Consider the following 23,245-nt stretch of genomic DNA (forward strand, 5'->3'; position numbering starts at 1 on the left):
TTTTTTTCTTGGCCTTCTTGCCTTTTATTGGATAGGTGCAGTGGAAACAGACAGGAAAGGAGGGAGAAGAGCTGAGGGAAGACATGCAGCAAAGGGCCGTGGGTGAGAATCGAACCCAGGCCGCTGCGTTGGGGACCAGCCCCTGTACATGGGTTGAGCTATCCGCCCCCCATGTTTCTGACCCATTTTAACAAAATTTCTCGAACTTTGCTTGCAGAAATTTGTTTCTATGCCTAAAACAAACAAACAAACAAAAACAAAACATGTTACCCTGATTAAAGAACTAGTCAATAAGCCCAAGAATCTGATCTCATAATTTCAGAGTAGTATTTCTAAAATCCTGGTTGCAACTACTTCTGTCGTTCTTAATTGGTTGATTTTAAATTTAGGAATATGACATTGTTTGATTAACTATTTGTCTGCCAACAAAAAAACCCCCACATATCTTTAAATAACTTGCATTTCTTTTTTTAAAGTATTATTTTTTGGGCATTTTTGCCTTTATTGGATAGCACAGTGACAGAGAGACAGGCAACATGGGTAGAAGAGTGGGGGGAACGACACGCAGCTGGATTCAAAGCCAGGACCGCTGCATCGGGGACTATAGCCCCTGTTCATGGGTCACCCATCCAGCGAGCTGAGCGATCCAGGTGCCCCTATAACTTGCATTTCACACTACAGATGATTATTATTATTATTTTTTTTTTTAAACTCTGCCAAGGAACATGGTGGAGTTATGTGATGATTAGCATACGCTTCTCTGTCTGTTAGCTACATTACTCAAAAACAGACTAATGGATTTGGATGAAATTTGCAGGGAAGGTCAGAAATGAAACAAAGACCAACTGATTAGATTTTGTCAGTGGTGTGGCTTATAGTCTGGATCCATGGATTTGTTAAAGATTACTGTATCACTGCGAGATAGCATCACGGCGTCACTGTAACTATGACAGCAAGTGAACGTTACGTCAGCTGCCTGCTGATGATCACATGATTGTGATCCTACTGCCAGCTGCGAGCCATGATTTTTTTCAAGATTTCATCAATCAGAAATCATACAACAACCTTGCAGCCTTGGCAGTGTACTGCACTCTCTGACTGCTCTTCTTGTTTTTCATGCACTGGTCATTATGAGATTTTCTTTTATTTTTTCTTACATAACATGTTTTCTTTAAGAACCAGTGGACAGAAAATATCCAAAATACACATTTGAGTGTTTATTTTACTACACTTTGTGTTTTTGCACCTGTAGATTTCTATTACCATACATATCTACAGCCGTTTTCTCATAGTGAGTTCCCCCTCCCCCCTCACAATCAAGGCCAGAAATCTGCACTTCAGTAACTGTCACATATATCAAACACACCAGTTTTATTTTTATATGTATTATTAAGGTTTTCACAGAATGGTTTGTTTATAAATTAGACAGAGCCTGAATTATACTCTCACATAGAAGTGTATTATTCCCGAAGGAAATTCCTGTACCAGGTATTGCTCAGTAAAAAAAAACGTGAGAACAAATGCAGTGCCTAATAGAAAAGTAATAAATGAAAAAATAAAAATAAGTAGGCTAAAATAAAGCCAAAATGTTTATGTAAAAAGTAATATCAGCAATGATGAAGTTATAAAGTCATATTGCATATTATACTGAAAATGCTATTCAGAAAGTAATACTGCACACAATATTGATAATTTTGTTCACAATTATGTGTCTGATGTTTCAGCTGTTCTTCCTGCAGAAGGAAGACAAGTTATACAGTTTGATGGCAGCTAGTAGAAAAGCTCTCCTGTGTCAAAAAATATGGAGAAGATGGATTTGTTTGCAGACTGATTACACTTTTTTTTCAGAGGGACAAAGGATACCCAAAATCTCCTGTAAAAACCTTTGACTCCAATATGAAACAAGAATTCTGAAGTTGACTTTATCCAATGTTCAGATTTATATAGTGGAAACGTATGCAAAGTGGTGCATATTTAGACATATGTAATGTTTAGCAATTTGCATGATCTAGAAGTGCAATGTAAATGGCACTACTGTTTTTATAATCCCTAATGTACCAAATAAGTGATCTTTAAAAGAATGAGATATCCCACTGTTTCCATAGACACACTTACACATACTGTTTTACTCTTTTAATAAAATCTGACTGTGAGAATGTACTGACAGGATTGCTCCTTAATTTAGGATTGCTCTAATGTATTTAAAGGTGACATTTCAGAAAACTTGTTATAAAAAAGTAATTGTCTCATTGTAAGTAGAGGAAGTTTCATGGTGATATCTAGTCACCTGATGTGTCTCCCCTTGGATGTTCTAAATCCGGGGGGAGTCACAGGAGGTTAAATATCATTCAGAAGTCATTCAGACTGCACATTTGTCGATATATTTGATCGATTTTTGATTTCTGTATTGATACGTCATGTCCGCGTCACTTAGAGCTAAAGTTGTTGTTTCTGTCAGTGTTTGGTTCCAGCTGATCTGACCGCAGCCATTATTATAGTCAGCTTACAGCACGCAGCTCACACCAGCGCGCGGACAGAGACTGAGCACGCGAGAGCACAATATGGGTGAGAAGTCAACACATACATTTTCCTAGAAAACACACAAACAGACAATATGTAACACCGTGGGTTGTACTACAAACTGTATATTGTCACTGATTTAACTAATGCATGCATTACTACATTTATTACATATAAATGGCCTCTGTGATTATTTGTAGTTCAGTTTGGTGTAGTTAATTAATTATCATAGTTTAAACCAACATACCTTCATTCATTTCTGTTATATTTATTTAGATTGTGGTCTGACCTCTCAAACTTCTATGTGCCATTACAAAATACGTAAAGGGAGGTACTCTTTTTTGCACAGGATCATGGAACTAGTAGTCCGCTTTCCAGTTCAATCGGATGCGCCGATAATAGTAGGACACTACATTACCCAGAATACCAAGTGCTGGTAAACGTCAACCGCAATCACAGTAGTATCTCCAACATGGCGTCGCTGGGAAGGAGGCGCGGTGTCCCAGTAAGCAGGGAGAGGTCAGTTACTCCATATATTGGCCGTTAAACGAAAATATTTCCCCAGGTTGTATGTTTTTTTCGGTGTCACCGTTCGCCCGATCCCGAACATGCACACCGTTCGGGACTCAAAGTTAAACGCCGATACGAGAAGTCGGAATTTTAGCCCATGGTAAGCTAACGTTAGCTGGCTAACGTGTACGGCTAGCTAACGTTAGCGAGGAAACAAACTAGCAGCTCATGTGATGTTTTGGTTGTTCCACAGCAGCCGACTAACTGCGGGAAAAGTTAAACTTTACCGTGTGTCGACGCGGACACCGGAGCGACGTGCTGCCGCTCACACGTTGTTTGCTGCGGCTCAGCTAACTGTTGTCCGCTGTGTTTGTCGACCTGTTCGTTTCTCAACTTAGCTTTCAGTCCTCCAACTTTCTACCATGTAAGCGAGTTAGCTAATGTACCTAACCGACGCTCAGTTACAGCGTGTCCCCTGCTCCAGGACTCTAAAACGACCTTCACTTGAATCATTAACGGCATTTTAAAAAAAAATCTTAGCTATAACTCCTGTGTTTGAAGCCGCTTCTTATCTGTTTAGATGTTGAAGTTTGTTTGCCTTTTACTCAAAGTGCACTTCAAGGCCTCGGAGTGTTGACACTGATCTCACATATGTCTGTCATATTTAAACATAATTTGCAGAAAAAGAGTCATTTAATAAAAGTGTTAGGAGCGTACATAATGCTGGATTAATTAGCTAAACAATCGGAGACATGCTGTCATCATTTTGACATTTAATTATGATCTGACGTAGAGATTAACCGATATGTTTTTTCTTTTAAGATATAATTATTAGTAATGAAGAAAGCTAGTATTTACAAAATTTGCAGTAAAATTTATAATCATGGTGTCAAAATTCCAAATAATACAAACTTCACAACAAACTTTGTCGAAACGACTTTTTTTTTTTTTTTTTTTTTTTAAGTTTTACATATTTTTAATGGAAAAATAAGTTTTCAACATTTAGCCTTCAGCGTTGACTGGCTGTTATACACGTGATATGTAACCAATATATGTGACCAAGACATTGCTCAACACCACCAAGTGTTTACTACAGATGCAAGTGACTGCATAAGAATCAAAGTAGGGTATTTTCAAACTAACATTTTGCTGGGAATCAATTAAAAAAGCAAAACAAAACACACCACCAATAATTTGCAATTTTGGATTCAATATTCGACCTTAGTTGATCAAACTCTTACGTGAAGCAGATCATAGCAAAACTGCTAATGCAACCCAAGCATACACATTGAAATTAAGGATGTTAATTAATAATTTGGGGTTGCATGCAGTGTTGCCGGATCTTACCATAGAAACAAGCCCAAAAAAAGCCCAACAGCTGAACTGCTACATTGTGTAAATGAGATGTCTCTTGATAACAGTATAAATATTTAAGTTTATTTTTGTTTACAGTAAATTGACAGTAAACACAGTCAACATAAAAACTTTAAATAACTTAAATTTTTAAACTGATTAAAATAAAAGACATATGTATTATGCATAAGCAGCAGTAAATAAGCAACTACGCTTTAGAAAACAAGCCTAAAAACATGCAACCCATGATTGATGAGATTTGGAAGCGACTTGTCAGACAGAAAAACAAGCCTAAAGTTGCTTATAATAAGTGGACTTGGAAACACTGGTTGCATGTAATGTGGAACACGATTAAGAATTCGGATTGAACTTGTCTTTATAATAGCATATAATATCACATCTCACAAGTGTCATTTCAACTAAATGTCAATAAGTTATTAGTCTTGGTATTAGTATGGTAAAGTATTGACTGAACAACAGCAATAAATGGTGTTGTTCACCACAAGCAGATAGGAAATAGGATACGCGGTTTTTGAATATTGAGTCTTTTCATTCTGTGCGTGCTCTGTTCTTTCTCTTACTGTTACCTGCCTGCTGTTTTGTTTCTGTACAGGGGAGTGATGGCAGCGTCAGACTGCTACATCGTGCACGAGATCTACAATGGGGAGAATGCGCAGGACCAGTTTGAGTATGAGCTGGAGCAGGCACTGGAGGCCCAGTATAAATACATTGTTATTGAACCCACACGGATCGGCGATGAGACAGCCCGTTGGATTACCGTGGGCAACTGCCTGCACAAGACGGCTGTGTTGTCAGGCGCTGCTTGCCTTCTGACACCACTTTCACTGCCCGTTGAATACTCGCGTTACGTGGCGTTGCCTGCAGGAGCCCTCAGCGTGGCCTGCTCTGCGCTCTACGGGATTTCATGGCAGTTTGACCCCTGCTGCAAGTACCAGGTGGAATATGACAGCCAAAAACTCTCACGGCTGCCCCTGCATACACTGACCTCCTCGACGCCCGTGGTATTGGTACGCAGGGATGACATCCACAGAAAGAGACTCCATAACACGATAGCACTGGCGGCCCTGGCATATTGCGCCAAGAAGATCTATGAACTCTATGCGGTATGAGTGCACTCTGAAGAGGATTTAAAAACCAACAGAAAAAGGAAAAAACAAACAAAAAAACAGAACCTACCCACCCCCAGATGTAAGAAAAGTGGAAGTCACGATCAGGCCCAGCAGTTAGCTCTACATGTGGTGGGTGCTTCCATTTTGAACTTTGATCAGAGGGATATAGTTAAAACTAGAAGGAATTGTTTTTTCCTTTACATTTCCTTTACTTCTATGTGACAACACAGCACACTTATCTCCGTAGTACCCTTGCGCCTCCTCCCCTGCGCTCTCCACCTGCATCCTTCACACGCAAGAAGCTCACTCACAAGGGTATGGCAGCAGTTCCTGTGGACTGAATTGTATTGGAGTAAAGTGGACAGACATGTTTTGTGTACCAAACTCTTTCCCCTTTCCCTCGTAGTTTTACTGTACCCCTTTCTTGCTGATCAGTACATCACCCTTCATTAAACATTAGGATATTTCAAACTCACTTTTTTGTACTTTATTTACTTTTTTCATGAAATGGATTCCACATGATGTCCAGAAAAGAGCAAAAAGCTCCAACTCATTTGAAATTGTGTCTTGTTTATGTAGGTGTTTGGTTTAAAAAATGCAAGGAAGATTTTGTGAGACAAAGATATGGCTCAGTCTCCTCTTTTGAAAAAAATGTCAAACTTTTAAACATATATATTACATTAACATCAAGCTAAACCCAATATACAGACTGTTTGACACTACAGATCATTTACAACAAATTCTGCATTTCTACATTCTTCTATGTAGTATGCTTGTCCAATGACGTGCCTCCCAGGAGGTAGCAATACTGATTATGAGATGAAAAATAAGTATAAATGAAGTAAATGATGATGAAAAAACTGATTTGGAACAACTGGAATTCAGTTGTGGGAAATATAGTTGAGTAGTCAGTGTAGGTGATCACATTACAAAAAAATAATTTTCACCTCTATTACAAGTAGAATAGCAGATTGTTGGAATAAATGTCAACGTATCAAATAAATTCCCCCCAGTTGTTTCAAACTGGAGTCTGTAAAACATTTTCCACTGACTCAGGACTGCAGCACAGTTGCAAGGAGTTCAGTTGTTCATGAAAATATTCACCTGTTGACATTTATATTTGTCCTGAAATCTATGGTAATTACAAGTTGCTTTTTTTTTTTTTTTTTTTTTTTTTTTAAATATATATATCTGTGGTGCTTCCATAGGTAAAATGTATACCTTAACAATTGTGTACAGTGTATGAAAGCAGTTCAGACAACAGGGGCCCTGGCTATTGGCTTTAATCAGGAGAAGAGTCTTTGCAACCTTTGCCATTTTGTTCACATTCACTCATTGACTTTGCAGCCTCAACCTCAGTGTTTATTGGCTGCTGGATGTGGAAAACCACAGGCATCCTACATTTTTTGCTCAATCATTCTGAAATTGGAGAAAATAAATAAAATGCATTGATGCTCACAGAATCCAAATCCTCCTAAGGGTATTTATTCTCACCATATACAAATAAATATGTATTTATATCTTACTGGATAAGTAGAACTTATAGATGATAGCAACTCTGAAGTAGAGAGATGAGTTCTCAGAGGAATGGCCTGAGACAACCTTGCTACTCTGCTGATTTGTGGCCAGGCCAGGAGAATTATTTGTCAGCTGACGTGCTGAAACTAGCGGTCTTCCACAGAGGTTTGGCTGTTTGGTGCATTGGCTGTTTATCAACCAAATTAGGAAGAAACCACTGGGTCTGACCACGCACAGATGTCATCATACAGAGCAATAGGAAGGGCGATGACTGTCCTCAGTGGACAGTGAGTGTAAAAGCTAGCTGATGCTGTTGATTTACATAAATAAGAAACAGTTAACCTTCTTCTCACCCTCTCTTTTTGAAGAACGGCACAGCCAGCTAAAAGAATTTTGAAGAAGTGGAAGGTCCTGCTTACTGCCTCCATTGTTTAGCTGTTTTGGTAGCTGGCTGACATGTACAAGCTGTTCAGCACAAATGACAGCTAAGTGCAAGTGGCTTTTTCAGTTACAATAGAGTTTAAGTGACCTCTGCTGGCAAAATCTGTTAAAGGCAGGATACACTTACACCACTACTACAAAGAAGTGCAATAATCCAGTAAAATTAAGTTACAAGCACTCTTAACCAGCATGACTACCTCAACACTCTGCAGCTTAGAGGGACTTTGATTTTGATTTCAGCAGAACAATGAGCTAAAACACATTTCCAGGCTCTTTAAGGCCTTATTCATCCAGCACCAGAGTGATGCAGTGCTGCATCACATGATCTGGCTTCTGCAATTACTTGACCGGAAACCAACTTGCGATAGTTCAAGATCAGCAGAGTGAAGAAAATCAGCCAACAAGTACCTGTAATGTGTGGAAATTCCTACAAGACTGTTGAAGGAGCTCCACTGTACGATGTTGTGAAGCTGCTGAGGAGAATGACGTGTGCAAAGCAGTTGAAAAATGTGGTCACTGCAAAGAATGTGGTTGATTTTGTAAATCAAAGGTATTATTTCATAGTTCTGATCTTTTCAGTGTTGGTCTAGATGGAGTAAAGAAGAGCCTCTGAATGAGATAGTGTTTTCCAACATTAAACATTTTGGTGGTTTTATTGAAGTGGTCTTCAACCTCAGCATCGGACCACGTCTTGAATTGTCTTGGCTTATTTTTCAAGCTGGCTTTGCCCTCAAGGACTTTGCAGGCTTTAAGAACAGACCTTTGCAGATTTGAGTTCAATCTGCATGGTCTGTTTTGCACTTGATGTGGGATGTAATATGAAGTGTAGGTAGCGATCCTTTCTTGAGGACTTTCTTACTCTACTCATCCCTCTCAGAAGATGAAGGTAATAGACAACCATCCATCCATCCATTATCTATACACCGCTTATTCCTCACTAGGGTCGCGGGGGGTGCTGGAGTCTATCCCAGCTGACTCGGGCGAAGGCAGGGGACACCCTAGACAGGTCGCCAGTCTGTCGCAGGGCCACATACAAAGACAAACAAGCACTCTCACATTCACACCTACGGGCAATTTAGAATAATCAATTAACCTCAGCATATTTTTGGACTGTGGGAGGAAGCCGGAGTACCCGGAGAAAACCCACACATGCACAGGGAGAACATGCAAACTCCATGCAGAAAGATCCCGGGAAAGCCGGGACGCGAACCAGGGATCTTCTCGCTGCAAGGCGAAAGTGCTAACCACTACGCCACTGTGCAGCCGTAATAGACAACCAGTTTAGTGTTTATAATGCTGCTGGTGGATTTGATTAAAAGCAGAGCAGCTCTGTATGTTTTCTATGTCCTGTTGTGGTGGAAATTGAATGAAGTACATACTTTAGCATTAATGTTTTCCTCATCCTGTAATGTAGATATTACATATACAGATATTAGTAAGTTTCACTCTTCACTTTTTCCCAGTTTTGGCTGTTCTTTATCTAATTTATCTTTTCTTTATATCCAAAAAAACCTGAATTAGTCACATATAACAAAGGATCCTGTGGGGCTGATTTACAGTTAGCTGCTGTGTAGTTATTTATTGTTTATACTTTGAATGTAGAATCTATGACAACTAATCCTTGGTTGACTTTCAAGCTGTCCTTCAGCCTAATTGGTGGGAACTTGTTTGGTTGATTTCCAAGTTCTGAAATCCTCTGGGGAATAAAACAGAGTTCATTCAGGAAGCATAAATTTGATGGGTCATATGCCAATAATGATGATTAATTTTATTACTTCTTTCTGTAGTTGTGTAGCCCACCTCAGGTAGCATCTCCACTCCATCTTTTGTGGTCTTGGAGTGGCCCTGATGTCTGTGGGTTTTTTCTCCATTTAGATCTGAAACACGCACGCACACACTACCGTTCAAAAGTTTGGGGTCACTTAAAAATGTCCTTATTTTTGAAGGTCCACATTTTTTTCAATGTAAAGAACATTAAATTAATCAGAAATACAGTCTAGACATTGTTAATGTGGTAAATGACTATTCTAGCTGGAAACAGCTGATTTTTAATAGAATATCTACGTAGGGGTGCAGATGCCCATTTCCAGCAACCATCACTCCTGTGTTCTAATGCTACATTGTGTTAGCTAATGGTGTTGAAAGGTTAACTGATGATTAGAAAACCTTTGTGCAATTATGTTAGCACATGAATGAAAGTGTGAGTTTTCATGGAAAACATGAAATTGTCTGGATGACCCTAAACTTTTGAACGGTAGAGTATTTATGATGTGATATCTGTCATTTTTGCTTCTGCTAGGCGTTGAAGCAAAAATGCTCACACATATTTATCTGTTGTATTCTCTTTTTTAAGTTCTACAGGGATTCAAAACCAACCATATTCTTAACTTAAAGTTTTAATATCAGCATGCATCCACTTCAGGGATGGTAAGGGTCCATAATCTGTGTGGTTTCTTGACATCAAGGCAAGTTTATGGTGTAACAGACCTAACTCCAGAGTGCTGCAGATATACAAAGGGAAGTAATAATAGTCAAAACAAAACAAAACAACAAAAAGGACAAAATAAAAAGACTAATGCAGTGGGGTTTTTTTATTTAAAAAAGTACAATAAAATAGAAGATAAAAATAAACACAAATTGTCAGGTAAAATTTCAATATGTTAAGAAAGCGCTTAAATTTGTATTTTTGGTGCTTTCCATATGTTGCCTTTGATAACCCAGCACTTACTATTAACACAACATCTGCTGGAGTCAGTCTGATCACACATAGTTAAAGGCATTTATCACAACAAACACATCTTGCAGCTCCAGATGACATAATATGAAATCATGTAAAAATGAAAAAATACAAACAGGTCGCCAGCTTAAATTTAGTGTTTTCATTTTTTTTTAAAAAAACTAATCAGAATGCATAATATTAAGAGAATGTCATAGATAGATCAGTTCACAACAGATGCTGGTGGCTGGTAAGTTGTGTAAGTTGTTGCAGTCCGCTGTATGACTCTTTGCTGTGCAAAGGCCTGTAATGTATGAACCACTGACTGGAGGAACAGGCCATGTGAGTCGAAAAATAATTCAAAAATAAACGGGTTGATTGCTTCCCTCTAGAATGAGAGAAGGAATCTTATTTTAACGTCTGTATTTTTCATTTTTTCATTAATTGGTATGGAGATGCATTAGATAATCTGGCAGATGGTGGTGGAAGAAATATTCAGAAGCTTTATTTAAGTAAACGTGCCAATACAGCGAAGCAAAAAATGTAAAAGTACTGGTTTGGTGCCACTGACTGATTATTATGTATGCCTTCACTAGATTATTAATTGCATTGTTGTGGCTGTTGGATGTGAACTACATTGTCTACATTTGGCTCACAAGGACATCAGATACATTTTAGGGGTTGTCAGATGATGACTGGGCAAGGAAACATTGCATCTGAAATGTGACTACACATTGATTTTTGTAAGGCAAAACAGTTAGAAATTGCATGTTTAATATTCAACAATGCATATTTTAAAATCTTGTTTTATTAGGCTTTGTATTGTGTAAAATCTCCATCTTAACAGTTGCTAAGACTGTCAAATAAAAGCAGTGGAAGCATAAAGTACCTTTAACTAGAAATACTAAAAAACAAAAAGAAGTAAATGTATCTCAAAAGTATATTTAAATATAGTACTTGAGTAAATGTACACACTTATTGTCCAACACTGCTGGAAACAAACAACATATGACATGAAATGATTGTGATTGTTGGGTCAGAACTGTGGAACTCAGCCTCCCATAATTCCTAGCGGGGTACAGAGCGGAAGTGAGGTGAGAAGCCGGAACTGCTTAAAACACGAGAAGACACTGCAGCTCCGCACAGCTACACAACGAACCAGGTGAGTTCTATAAACTTATCTGTCGTGTTTGAGTTTGCGGTTTATTACACTGTGGGTGCTAGCTTAGTTACCTTCATCAGCTAATGTTGTAGTTTGTTGTAGCCTGTCTGTACAGAAGATGCAGTGCTAAACTCTGCTGCTGTATTTAAGGTTTTAGCCTAACGTATCGTATATATTGCCAGTGCAAATTTCACCTTCATTAACTCAAACCTGGTGTGTGTCACTAAATAGGTTAATGGTGGATTGTAATTAGTTTCAAAGTGACTTCAAATAACACGTGTAAGTATGAAGTTAATGTCATGGAAGGTGCTTGAGTTATTTTCCTTACGATTAGTTTATACACCTGTTAAAAACAGACAGAGGGACTGAAAGCATTGAGGTACACACAAAGAAAAAATATTACGGTTATGCTTCCTGTTTTTGATATTTGTTCAGGAACTAATCAGCAGCACATACTATGTTGATGATATAAAGTCTTATGAAGTCTCAATCATATCAAAGCTGCCTTTGACAGTTCACACATTGAACTTCTTCAAATGATTTTCAACCATCTAATTATTTACCATTGTTTCACTCTTGTGATGATATGTTTTCATGTGCATGTTAAACACACTTGGTAACTTAGACTTAGATGACTTTATTAATCCCCAGGGTGAAATTAAGTTGTTACAGCAGCATGGATATTCAGTAAAGGGGTAAACAATAAAACAACAAAAGAGAAGTGAAGGTAATATAAAATACAATAAAACAATATAAAAAAAAATAGAAAATATGGAAACAAATCTGCAGAATATACAAGAGTGATACAGAAATGTGCAAATGACATAAGAAGGTGCAGATAAGTTTGATAAAGCATTTCTCCGTCAATACACAATAAGAAAATACAAGAAAATGCAAAACCCTTGACATTATTAGCGTAGTGCACTGCAAAACCCTCTGTTTAATGTTTGTCATGTGGTGCATTGTCTGTACAGATGTGTTGACAGTAAAATACACTGCAGATTGTCAACATGCAGGCATAAATTATGCATTATTTTCTATGCACTCTTGTGCCACTCTGAATTTTTTTTTTTTTAAATGAGATTGTTCTTAATCAAATCTTTTCTAACTGACTTGATTTCTTCCTGTGGAGTTTTGGAAGCAGATTATACCACAATCTGGTTGAATACTCTTTCACTTTAACTACTTGGTAGGTGTCCTTTATCAGTAACTCATTGACACTTTGCAGTCAATCAAAATCAAGAACTCCCACAAACAATGGCATAATTCCCAATAAAGGACACCTTGTCAGGCAATGTGTCAGGGTCGACAGATACGCTTCTTTTCAGGGCTGATACCAATACAGTTAAGTGATCAAGGAGACTGATAGCAACACAAAACTTCACTGAAATGCCTTTGTTTATGTATGTTTTACACGTCTAATCAAAAAGAGAGCTGTGCATCATTTATCCTTCAGTGTTGATTGGCTGACAGCGAGTGGGTGGGACGTTGCTCAACACCACAGCGTGGTGGCTGCAGATGGAGCAAGGCGGCTGCATCGGAGCCAAAGCATTAGCCTGCTCCCTCACGTATTTGACACTGTTGCTATGCTAGTTGTTTGTGTTGTGTTTTGGATACAGGACAAGTGGAAGGGGCTTAACTAAATGATACAGACATTAAAACATCCACAATCCCATCAGTGTTGGGGTTTAAGAGCTTACAGAAAAGGTCAAAGTCACCTTGTAGCCTGTTGAAAGACCCTTTTTGTGTGCATTTTCTTCTAAAATTTGTAGCAAATAAGGTATTTTCTACCAAAACCAGTTATTAACCGACGACCAATACAGTAACAAAGAGTTGTTCGTGTGATCCAATGTCCATCCATCCATCCATTATCTATAGACCGCTCAATCCTCATTAGGGTCGCGGGGGGGGGACATGGGACATGGGACATGGGACATGCAAACTTCATGCAGAAAGATCCTGGGAAGGCCGAGACGCGAACCAGGGATCTTCTCGCTGCAAGGCGAAAGCGCTAACCACTACGCCACTGTGCAGCCCGTGATCCAATGTATTCTCTATTATTTTTTTAAAAGGATGATTCATTTTGCTTATAAGTTGTCAAAAATTATTGAAGATCATCTTAAAGTTACTTACATGGATGCAAAATAACTTTCTACAATTAAACTGTGACAAATCAGACATGATAATCATCGTCCCCAAATCCCTCACAAAAAACACCGACAGTTCCACCCTGACCATCGATGACTCCACTCTGTCCCCATCACCTCACATCCGTAATCTGGGACTCATTCTTGACAGCAACCTCACCTTCCAACAACACATCAACCAGATCACCCGGACCGCCTTCTTTCACCTCAAGAACATCGCACGCCTCTGCAAGTCACTCTGCTTCCCTGCTGCTGAAACCCTCATCCATGCATTCATCACATCCTGAATTGACTACTGCAACAGCATTCTTTATGGTTCATCTTCAGAAGTCCTCAATAAACTTCAGTACATCCAGAACTCTGCTGCCCACCTCCTCACCTACTCCAACTCCTGTGACCACACCACCCCTGCCCTCCAAAACCTCCACTGGCTCCTTGTCCCACAACGTATCCAGTTCAAAGTCCTCCTGCTGACCCACAAAGCCCTCCATAACCAAGCTCCCCATACCTCAGAGACCTGCTCCACCGCCACACTCCCTCCTGCAGCTTTCGTTCATCTCATCTCTATATACAGTCTATGGTTCATCTACTGCAAACCTTCTCTCCCCCCACCCCTGCTCAGAACCAAGCACCGAACCTGGGGGGACAGAGCATTCTCCATATCTGCCCCCACACTCTGGAACTGACCACCTTCAAATCACTCCTCAAGACCCACCTGTTCAGAACTGCTTTTAACACATAACACAAACTTATTTTTATGATATATTTTATGACTTATTTTATGATGTTCCTTTATTTTTAATGTTTGCTGATTTTACGTGTAAAGTGTCTTCGAGTGTTCTAAAAAGCGCTATGCAAATAAAATGTATTATTATTATTATTATTATTATTATTATTATTATTAGTGTGGATGGATGGATGATGGGCAGACAGACAGTATATTCTATCAATCCTCTAAAGGAAATTTTTAGTGTTGCAGCAGCATCACAAGACTATCTATATATATATATATATATATATATATATATATATATATATATATATATACACTAGATAGGATTTAGAATAGGATAAGATAAAAAAATCTCAAGCTGAAGTTGAACGTAAAAGCCTTCAGGAATCTCATCCTTTTACAGAAAGGGATGCCATTGTACAAAAAAGTATTAACTGTACCCTTTGAGTTAGCTGTTTTCTGATATTTGTTTAATTTTGTTTTCCCATTGATAGTGAGCTGAAATCACTGGCAGCCTGGTGTCAAAATAAAGATGGTCTATTCCATGTTATTGGTGGCGGCTGGTTAGGATAAGATGCAGATTTTAAACAGGCCTTTGCTGGGTAACCTTCTGTACAAAAGCAGTGGGTTTGAATGCTGTAATATTCCAAAGTTGCAACAGTTATAGATGGTAAAACTTTTTTTCTCCTCACTGAATTCTTCAGTCCTTGTGACTGGAGGTCATCTGGTGTGGAGAAGACAGCTGACTGTCAGCTATGGAGCGCTTTATGGGAGGAGGAATGCTTCCACTGGTGTTAACAAGCGTTGGGGTTTTGCTGCTCTACCGGATACTTGTCCACTTCAGAAAAGGAGCTCATGTGCAAGGAGCTGTTGTGGTCATCACAGGGGCCAGCTCTGGACTCGGGAAAGGTCAGACTACTACTCATCTCTTTTTCACTGCAGCTTAAATGTAGATGTTCTCCACAAATAACTTATTTGTATAGCGTCTTTCATACAAACATGCAACCCAAACTTTTGCAATATATGTAAGACAATCAAAGGAAGGTTTAATTACTGTGTTTAAGTGAGAATTAAAATTGAAGTCAGTCTAAAATCACTCTGAAGTTTGAGATCTATGTTTTAATCTTTGTTAAGGCCGTCAAGCTCCGAGTGCTGTTTTTCTCCTGCTACTTTGGGACCTCATTTATCAAACATTTGGTAATACCAGTGGAGTCATTTGGCAATACAAAAATAGACAATTGTGTAACATTGCATTAAAATGATAATTTCGTTGTGATGCCTAATATTTCAGAAATCCTTCCTTGAGGAGCTTCATGTTTAATGAGTTTCTGATACAGGCTGAAAAAACTGTCTACAAGTTAAAATGCATAGTAATTGTAGCTGCAGAACTTCTTCTGTGCTGCAGAATGAGCCTCCACCTCATTATCATACTTGTATAGCGGGAAAAACACTCTGACTTATTTGTGTATCTTTAAACGAATCACAATTTTGTTGGGTGGAACTAAGTAAAGGCCGCAGCGATAGCGGCCCCGCTGCCATTAAAATAAGTAGTTCAAAAAAATAATAGTAAAACTGTCTGATTGCATGATCCAAATCCACAGAAAAACTTAAAATTTTCAACATCTCGGCTGCTGCCTGGAGGTTTTTGGGGTTTTTTTTTCCTGTAGTGAAGAAGATTTTGAAAACTTACACACATACGGGCCGTGAAAAAATATTTTCCCCCTTCTTGAATTCTTAGTTTTTGAATATTTCTCCCATTTAAATGTTTTAGACCATCAAGCAAATTTAAATATTAGACAAATATAACCAAAGTAAACACAAAATGCAGTTTTTAAGTGATGATTTAATGTTTTGAGGGATAAAAGCTATCCAAACCTACCTGGCACAACGTAAAAAAATAATTGCCCCCCTTGTTACATCATGAATTAACTGTGGCTAATCACGTTTTTGGAAAGCGAGTTCAATTTCCACACCCAAATCTGATTACCTCCAAAACACACCAGCAAGTCGACATCTGAATGGCTTAAAAAAACAAAATGATGGTTTTGGAGTGGCCTAGTCAAAGTCCGGACTTGAACCTGATTGAAATGCTGTGGCATGACCTTAAAAAGGCCGTTCATGCTCGAAAACCCTAGTTTTACTGAATTAAATCAATTCTGCAAAGAAGAGTGGGACAAAATATCTTGACAGAGATGTGAAAGACTCATTGCCAGTTATAGAAAACGCTCGATTTCAGTTGTTGCTACTGAGGGTGGCCCAACCAGTTATTAGGTTTAGAGGGCAATTATTTTTTTTCACAGGGCCAGATAGCTTTGAATATTTTTTTTCTTTAATAAAATCATTATTTTAAAACTGCAGTTTGTGTTTACTTGGGTTATCTGTGTCTGATATTTACATTTGTTTGACGATCTTAAACATAGAAATGGGGAAAATATGCAAAAAATAAGAATTTGAGAAGGTGGCAAATACTTTCACGACACTGTAGATAGTGAAAGGGGTGGAGAAAGTGTGTAAAATGCCTGGCCACTGGCTGCCTTACACCTGCAATCTACATCTGGTGAGTCAGACATATCAATTAAAGTCTTGTGGTTGATTGTGTCAGAAGCTGCACTGGCACTTATATAGCTTGTTTTCTCCTGAAATAAATTGTAAATTGTAGGATTATAGGAAAGACAGCCACATTGTTTGTGTCCACAGTAATCCTCAGATCATTAATTTTCAGTGAAGCTGTGTCAGTAACTAGATTAGAGCTTTTCTAAAATGCTGTTGTTGTTTAGATGAACAAGTAATTCACAAAAAGCAATTTTCTCCCAAAATTTTGCCAAGAAACAGTTGATTAGGCATGGATCTGTAATTATTTAGCTCTGAGTAATATAGATCAGGTTTCTTGAGGAGAGATTTTACTATTAAATGCCTGAAAGCTGTGGTGAACATGACCAGGTTAAGAGAAATTAAACAGCTTCCTGCCAGTTACGATACTAACGGGGGAGGTTCACTGCTGCGTCTAATAGAAACTCCTTTTTCTTTTCAAAAGTAAACACATGGTATTCTCTGACATTCACAAATTACTAGAGATGTGCTTTTCGTGTTGCAGAGTGTGCACGAGTCTTCCACGCTGCAGGTGCTCGGCTGGTGTTGTGTGGACGAGATGCATCCCGTCTGCAGCAGGTGGTGCAGGAGCTTACAGCGAGCTCAACAGACACACAGCAGCAGGTTGCTACATTACAGGGCTCTGTTTTCTATATGCATGTCGTTAGAAGGACAACATTTTGCGCTGTCTGTAATTATTTTCACTCCTTTTTTCAACTCTGCTTTTCATGCATTTTTTAACCCCTAAGAATTCTAGACTTTGGAGCATCCTGTATAGGGCTGCAGCTATCAATTATTGTAGTAATCGAGTAATTGGATTCCGCGCTTGGCATACAGCATCAAAAGCAAGTGCAACAGAAATAACCATCCGGGTGGAACACGGGCGGACATATTGGTGTAATCTACATATATAGTATAGTACAGGTGTATTGTATAAATAGTATAGTGCAAGTGTATTGTACATATATAGTATAGTACAGAGGTATTGTATATACACTTCAATACAACATCATGTTTGAATATATGAAGTTTAATAGTTTTGTTGTGCAGCTGTCTGTTAGAAATAATCGACACATTGGTCAATAAAACAAAATACATTATGCACATTTAACAGTTTTCTACCAGCGTTCCTGTCTTAATAATAATTTCCTTAAAACATAATTTCCAGTCGCAGTGGTTTACCATCAGAACTTTTTTATTTTCCTCATTGTTATCCATTAAAACAACCTGTTTGCGATTAATTTTGTGCAGAAAAAATGCTGTAAACACTAGAGAAGCTGTGACACGTCAAAATTATAATCCCCTTATAATTTATTGATTATGGGTCCAGGTCTGTATACAATGAAGTCTGGGTCCAGACTAGTTAATGTCCTGGGGTGTAGTATGTAGTGGATTAAATGAAGCCTCGATTCAGGGAATTTTGTCTCAAGGAATTTTAGTAATCAAATTACCTGAATCACTCGAGGAATGGTTTCAACCTTAATCCTGTATATTAGTGAGTGCAGGAGATAACTGATCTGTGTTGTCTTTTCACCAGACTTACACTCCCAGCACCGTTATCTTCGACCTGGCTGACGCTGACACGGTGGACAGAGCTGCAGAGGAGATCCTGAAATGTTACGGACAAGTGGACGTCCTGATTAATAACGCTGGAATCAGCTACCGTGGCAACATACTGGAAACCCACATATCAGTTCAACGGGATGTTATGGAAACTAATTACTTTGGGACCGTTGCTCTGACTCAAGGTTAGTGATGAGCAGAGTGGAGACCAGGTTGATTTTTAATTATTTTACCTTTTGTTTGCTTGAGTTGAGGAGAATATGGCATTGAATAGTCTTAAAATGAACAGGGAGTCATTGATAGTGTCAGAGCTCACATTTAATGTGTGCTTTCCCTGATAAAGATGCAAAGGTGTCCCTAACCCTTTCTTCTTTCCTTCCTTCTCAGCTCTCCTTCCCTCCATGGTTCGCCGGCGAAGTGGCCACATCGTCGTCATTAGCAGTGTCCAGGGCAAGATAGCCATTCCTTACAGATCAGCTTGTAAGTTGTCTTGAGTTATTTCGTCAGAGCAAATGAAGAGGAAAGAGGTTTTTCCCTGTCCCAGTGTGACTTTAAATGAAACATGGCTGGTTTGTCCTCCCTGCGGTCAGATGCAGCATCGAAACACGCCACCCAGGCCTACTTCGACTGCTTACGGGCAGAGATCGAGCGCTATCAGATCCCAGTGACGGTGATCAGCCCCGGGTACATCCGAACCAACCTGTCGGTCAACGCTGTCACCGGAGATGGCTCCAAGTATGGAGGTGAGGCAGTGAAAAGAAGTAGTGTGTCTGACTGTGTTTGGACTAACGATAAGAGATTTAGTAATTGTAGAGCAAGTCTGGAAGGGTGCAACTGATGTGTGGAAACAAAGCAAAAAAGAAATAAAAGTGCTCGGGTTAGGGTTACTGATGACCAATAATGTGTCTTGCTTGGGTTTTTGTCTGAATTAGTAATGCTGTTTTATTTTAGAAAAAGTTACTTTCCCTTTAACATTACATATTAATTGACTTTTAACAATTCATAGACCCAACTTGCACAGGATGTACTGCCTTTTATTTTCTCACATGCAAAATTTTAGTTATCATTTTCAACCAAATCTACCAGAACAGAGCAGCTTTGGCGTTTGCATTAGTACGTTAATGGAACTCACACCTATTTGCACATATTAAAAACTGAGTAAGCCATTATTGGGAAAATGTGTTGACGTTTGAACGCCTCACCTGTCAGTGTTTCCTCAGGAGACTAATCTGTCAAACTAATGGACTATTGCTATGGCAAAGACGCCAACAGCTGGGTTAGTTGACCAAAAGAGAAATAGTCCAGCCTTTTAACCGTAAAAGTTGATGTCTTTTTCTTGGAGCTGAAGCAAAACAAAGATTATGGTATAAAATGTCATCAAAAAAAGGCATGCAATCACATAGCCACCAAAAAAAAGCACAAAGGAGTCAAAACTGGTACGTTAGTTGTGGAAATTGTTTTTACCAAACAGTGAAAGCGTTACCCTGGCTACAGACAGCATCCTTTCCCTGTTGGACAGAGCCAGCGACCTGTGGCTGCTGTGCAGATGAGCCCAGTATAAGATGGGAGTCTTTATCTGTGGCAGAGCTCAGTGGTGCTGAAACCAGCCTGTTGCTTCATATTTCCCCTTGGAAACTATGAAAACAGTAGCGCTGCTATAATTCCAGACTTTCATTGAGGAGACGCTTTTATCCAAAGCGATGTACATCTAAGAGTAGATGCAACATAAGCAAGGACTTAGTCAGGAGAAAACTACCTGAATAAGAGCCATAAAACAAGTTCAAGTGTGATAATAGGACTGTAGTGCCTGCAGGCAGTTTGGACGTAATTGGAATTTAAAAAAATTTTTTTTTTTGCAGTCTAAGGTCAAAAGCTGCTGCTGTACAACAACCATCCACTGCACAGAAGTCTTACCAGTAGTTCTCCACAAAGTGTGTAGTGAGTCATAGTGCGGTCCTGTGCAATAGCACAATGTGTGGATCAGTCTGAGCCTCCTTGCTGTTCAGGGATGTGTACAAATACACATTGTTTCAGTGCACATAAACAATGGACAGCTACTGGACCATGAAGAGATGTCCTCTGTGTTTGACAGAAAGTGTACTGAATGACTTCATCTGTCTTTAATGTTCTCCTACATAAGTGTCAGACTTCAGCACATCGTGATTGTTACTTGCTAGATTGTAATATATATATGAAACATGGGCTCCCAGGCAGCAGAGATAAAATCCATCCATCCATTATCTATACAGCGTTTAATCCTCATTAGGGTCGTGGGGGGCTGGAGTCTGTCCCAGCTGATTTAGGGTGAAGGCAGGGGACACCCTGGACAGGTCACCAGTCTGTCACAGGGCTACATATAGAGACAAACAATCACACTCATATTCACACCTAATGACAATTTGGAGTTCCAGTTAACCCAAGCATGTTTTTGGACTCTGGGATGAAGCCGGAGTACCTGGAGAAAACCCACGCCTGCACGGGGAGAACATGTAAACTCCATGCAGAAAGATCTGGCCCAGGTTGGGATGCAAACCGAGGATCTTCTAGCTGCGAGGCGACGGTGCTAACCACCAAGCCACTGTACATGCAGATAAAATTGTATTGCAAATTTAAACAACCATGCAATTCAAAGTGTTTTTCATGCGATGTAAAACTGCATAAAGACAGACTAAAAAAAACAAAAGATGATAAATTTAAATCAATCAAGTAGACATTTTTTTCTATGACACTTTTCATAAAATATGATATTGATGGGAAATATAATCCCGGTAACCGAACAGTTTTCTGTGTTAGCCGAACATACTGACTCCCTGGCGTCACTGATGCAACGTGTTTCCTGTCTGTGCAACTCTCCTTCCAGTTGTGGATAAAACCACAGCTTCGGGTCGGGACCCCAGAGACGTGGCTCAGTTAGTCCTGAAGGCTGTCCGTCAGAGGAGCAAAGATGTTATTGTGGCCGGACTTGTGCCCAACGTAGCCGTCTACCTCCGAACACTGTGGCCTGCACTCTTCTTCAAAATCATGTCCTCTCGAGCTCGCAAGGAGCAGAAACCTAAAGACGAGTGATGCAGCAGCAGGTGAGGAGCAGGATGTTAGTTTCACGTGGACCAAAGACAGGAGAGACGACACTACACGGAGCTCTTCAGTAACAATTCACCACGATGAGGGCCTGTGGTTAGTGGTTTGTTGTTGTGAGCAAGGATGAGTCGGTGAGCCGTTTCTGGAGATTAACTAGAAACTATCGAAGATGTGATGTTTTTTGACTTTGAAGAACATTGGTTTGGATTTAATTTCTGAAGTGCATGTTAAAATTACTGAGAGAGGGCACAGCATCAGATGGGATTTAATCTGTTTACATACACACTGTACTGCAGGCCTTGCAACTGCTAAAGTCAAATATATAAGAACTTGATGAACCAAAATGCAGAACTTGATATTAGCTGTTGCAGTGACTCTGCTGTAAAACATACACTGTGTTGTAAGAGTTACATTTCATCAACGATCTTTCTTATGGAACAGCACCTGACATGTTTCTGGGTCACTTCTTCCCAGTAGTTCTCAGAACACAACTGAAAATGATTCTCAGGTAATTTTAACGTATACGGAAAACACCGCTCATCTCTGTGCAGAATCAAGCATTTCAGTTTCCTGTTTAAGCAATTTTTAAACCATTTTTCCCCCACTTTATTTCAGTCCAGATGAGCAACATTACAACTCTCCTCTGATATTTGCATCCTGTATATTCCTGTTGACTTAGCTGAAAATTTTGCGTTCCTTTGAGGGGTATGAATTTATTTTCTGTAATGGGAACAGTGAAGGATTCAGTCTGCATGTAAACCACTTATCCATCTCTGGAAAAGCAGTCAAACCTGAAACTGCTAACGACAGCCCTCAGCTGACACACAAACCTGGTAAAAGTTTGCATTTGAACTGGCTTTACCACAGATTACACACAATAAATACAAGAAACAAGCATTTTTTTTTATAACTATCTTTAAACACAGAATAAAAACACCTTTTACAAACTGAAAACTTGAAACAGGTTTTTCCTTTTTAGATGCCACCTTAATATTAAGTTAAACAGAAAACACTTTTTTCTCAGAAATGTTAACAATAAATAGTTCAAATAACAATTTACATTATGTTACAAAAGCGCAGTGAATACTGGAATTGCCATTTGTACAAACAAAGTCCTTCAACAGGAAAAATAAACTTGCCAGATTCAAAGACAAAACCCACCGTTTATTCCTTATTAAGAATCATTTAGTGCGACAACAAAAATTTTCCTGATGTCTTTCGCAAATGAATAAACATCACAAGAGCTTTTACATCGTAAAGTCAAAGCCCCGAAGGTGCTTGAAGGAAACCAACGTTCTAAATTTGTGGAATGACAAGAGCTCTCCTACAAATTGCACTCAGATTCAGTGAAACATGTTGATGAGATGTTCGCAATACTGCATATTGAGGATGCTGGTGAATTAAAATTTGTCTGAATGCAATTCAGTCTGGGCTTCACATGGTAAGTGTGTATTCACTGTTAATAACAGTACATTGAAGCAGTGAAGCTGCATGGAAGTTGTAGGCAAAAAATGCTTCTAAGATTCTATTTACCTTTAATTTCATCACAAAGAGGGAGCTGGTGTTAAAGGGTGTTTAGAATTCAGTCAAGCTGAAATTAGCCATAGTGTTTTGTTAGTATCCAATACCAGTCAAATAATGTTTTGGGATGTAATAAAGGAATCACAACAACACTTAATGAGTCAACTATGGCTTTAGTGTTTGATTTAATGACATACATCTCACTGTCTGTTCTTACAGAGTTTAAACGGAGTGTAACACCACGGTTAACTTTTAATGGTACCC

At 39.0% G+C, this 23,245-nt stretch overlaps 2 protein-coding genes across 4 annotated transcripts; both read left to right on the forward strand.

Moving 5' to 3' along the window:
- Positions 1–2,413: 2,413 nt before the first annotated feature.
- Positions 2,414–5,988, forward strand: tmem11 (transmembrane protein 11). 2 transcript variants are annotated; one of them, XM_023265402.3, is made up of 2 exons: positions 2,414–2,565; positions 4,997–5,988. In XM_023265402.3, the coding sequence occupies exon 2, from the start codon at positions 5,004–5,006 to the stop codon at positions 5,511–5,513; it is 510 nt and encodes a 169-aa protein (XP_023121170.1). In that variant the 5' UTR covers positions 2,414–2,565; positions 4,997–5,003; the 3' UTR covers positions 5,514–5,988. The 2 variants fall into 2 exon arrangements, with proteins under 2 accessions (XP_023121170.1, XP_023121169.1); XM_023265401.3 differs by lacking the exon at positions 2,414–2,565 and adding an exon at positions 2,882–3,039.
- A 5,301-nt stretch (positions 5,989–11,289) lies between these two features.
- Positions 11,290–23,138, forward strand: dhrs7b (dehydrogenase/reductase (SDR family) member 7B). 2 transcript variants are annotated; one of them, XM_023265366.3, is made up of 7 exons: positions 11,290–11,349; positions 14,924–15,139; positions 17,325–17,443; positions 18,357–18,567; positions 18,770–18,862; positions 18,973–19,125; positions 21,243–23,138. In XM_023265366.3, the coding sequence occupies exons 2-7, from the start codon at positions 14,986–14,988 to the stop codon at positions 21,446–21,448; spliced, it is 936 nt and encodes a 311-aa protein (XP_023121134.1). In that variant the 5' UTR covers positions 11,290–11,349; positions 14,924–14,985; the 3' UTR covers positions 21,449–23,138. The 2 variants fall into 2 exon arrangements, with proteins under 2 accessions (XP_023121134.1, XP_054861133.1); XM_055005158.1 differs by having other exon boundaries at positions 11,292–11,350; positions 14,935–15,139.
- Positions 23,139–23,245: the final 107 nt, after the last annotated feature.

This window comes from Amphiprion ocellaris, chromosome 19 (genome assembly GCF_022539595.1).
Source record: "Amphiprion ocellaris isolate individual 3 ecotype Okinawa chromosome 19, ASM2253959v1, whole genome shotgun sequence".
NCBI classification, from domain to species: domain Eukaryota; kingdom Metazoa; phylum Chordata; class Actinopteri; family Pomacentridae; genus Amphiprion; species Amphiprion ocellaris.

What these genes read in the sequence shown, in the direction of transcription:
- tmem11 (XM_023265401.3), top strand. Translation starts at nt 2,993, where the DNA reads ATGGCGTCGCTGGGAAGGAGGCGCGGTGTCCCAGTAAGCAGGGAGAG. An exon ending in GTCCCAGTAAGCAGGGAGAG is followed by an intron (nt 3,040 to 4,996) that starts GTCAGTTACTCC and finishes GTTTCTGTACAG; the next exon opens with GGGAGTGATGGCAGCGTCAG.
- dhrs7b (XM_023265366.3), top strand. Translation starts at nt 14,986, where the DNA reads ATGGAGCGCTTTATGGGAGGAGGAATGCTTCCACTGGTGTTAACAAGC. An exon ending in CAACAGACACACAGCAGCAG is followed by an intron (nt 17,444 to 18,356) that starts GTTGCTACATTA and finishes TCTTTTCACCAG; the next exon opens with ACTTACACTCCCAGCACCGT. An exon ending in GACCGTTGCTCTGACTCAAG is followed by an intron (nt 18,568 to 18,769) that starts GTTAGTGATGAG and finishes CTTCCTTCTCAG; the next exon opens with CTCTCCTTCCCTCCATGGTT.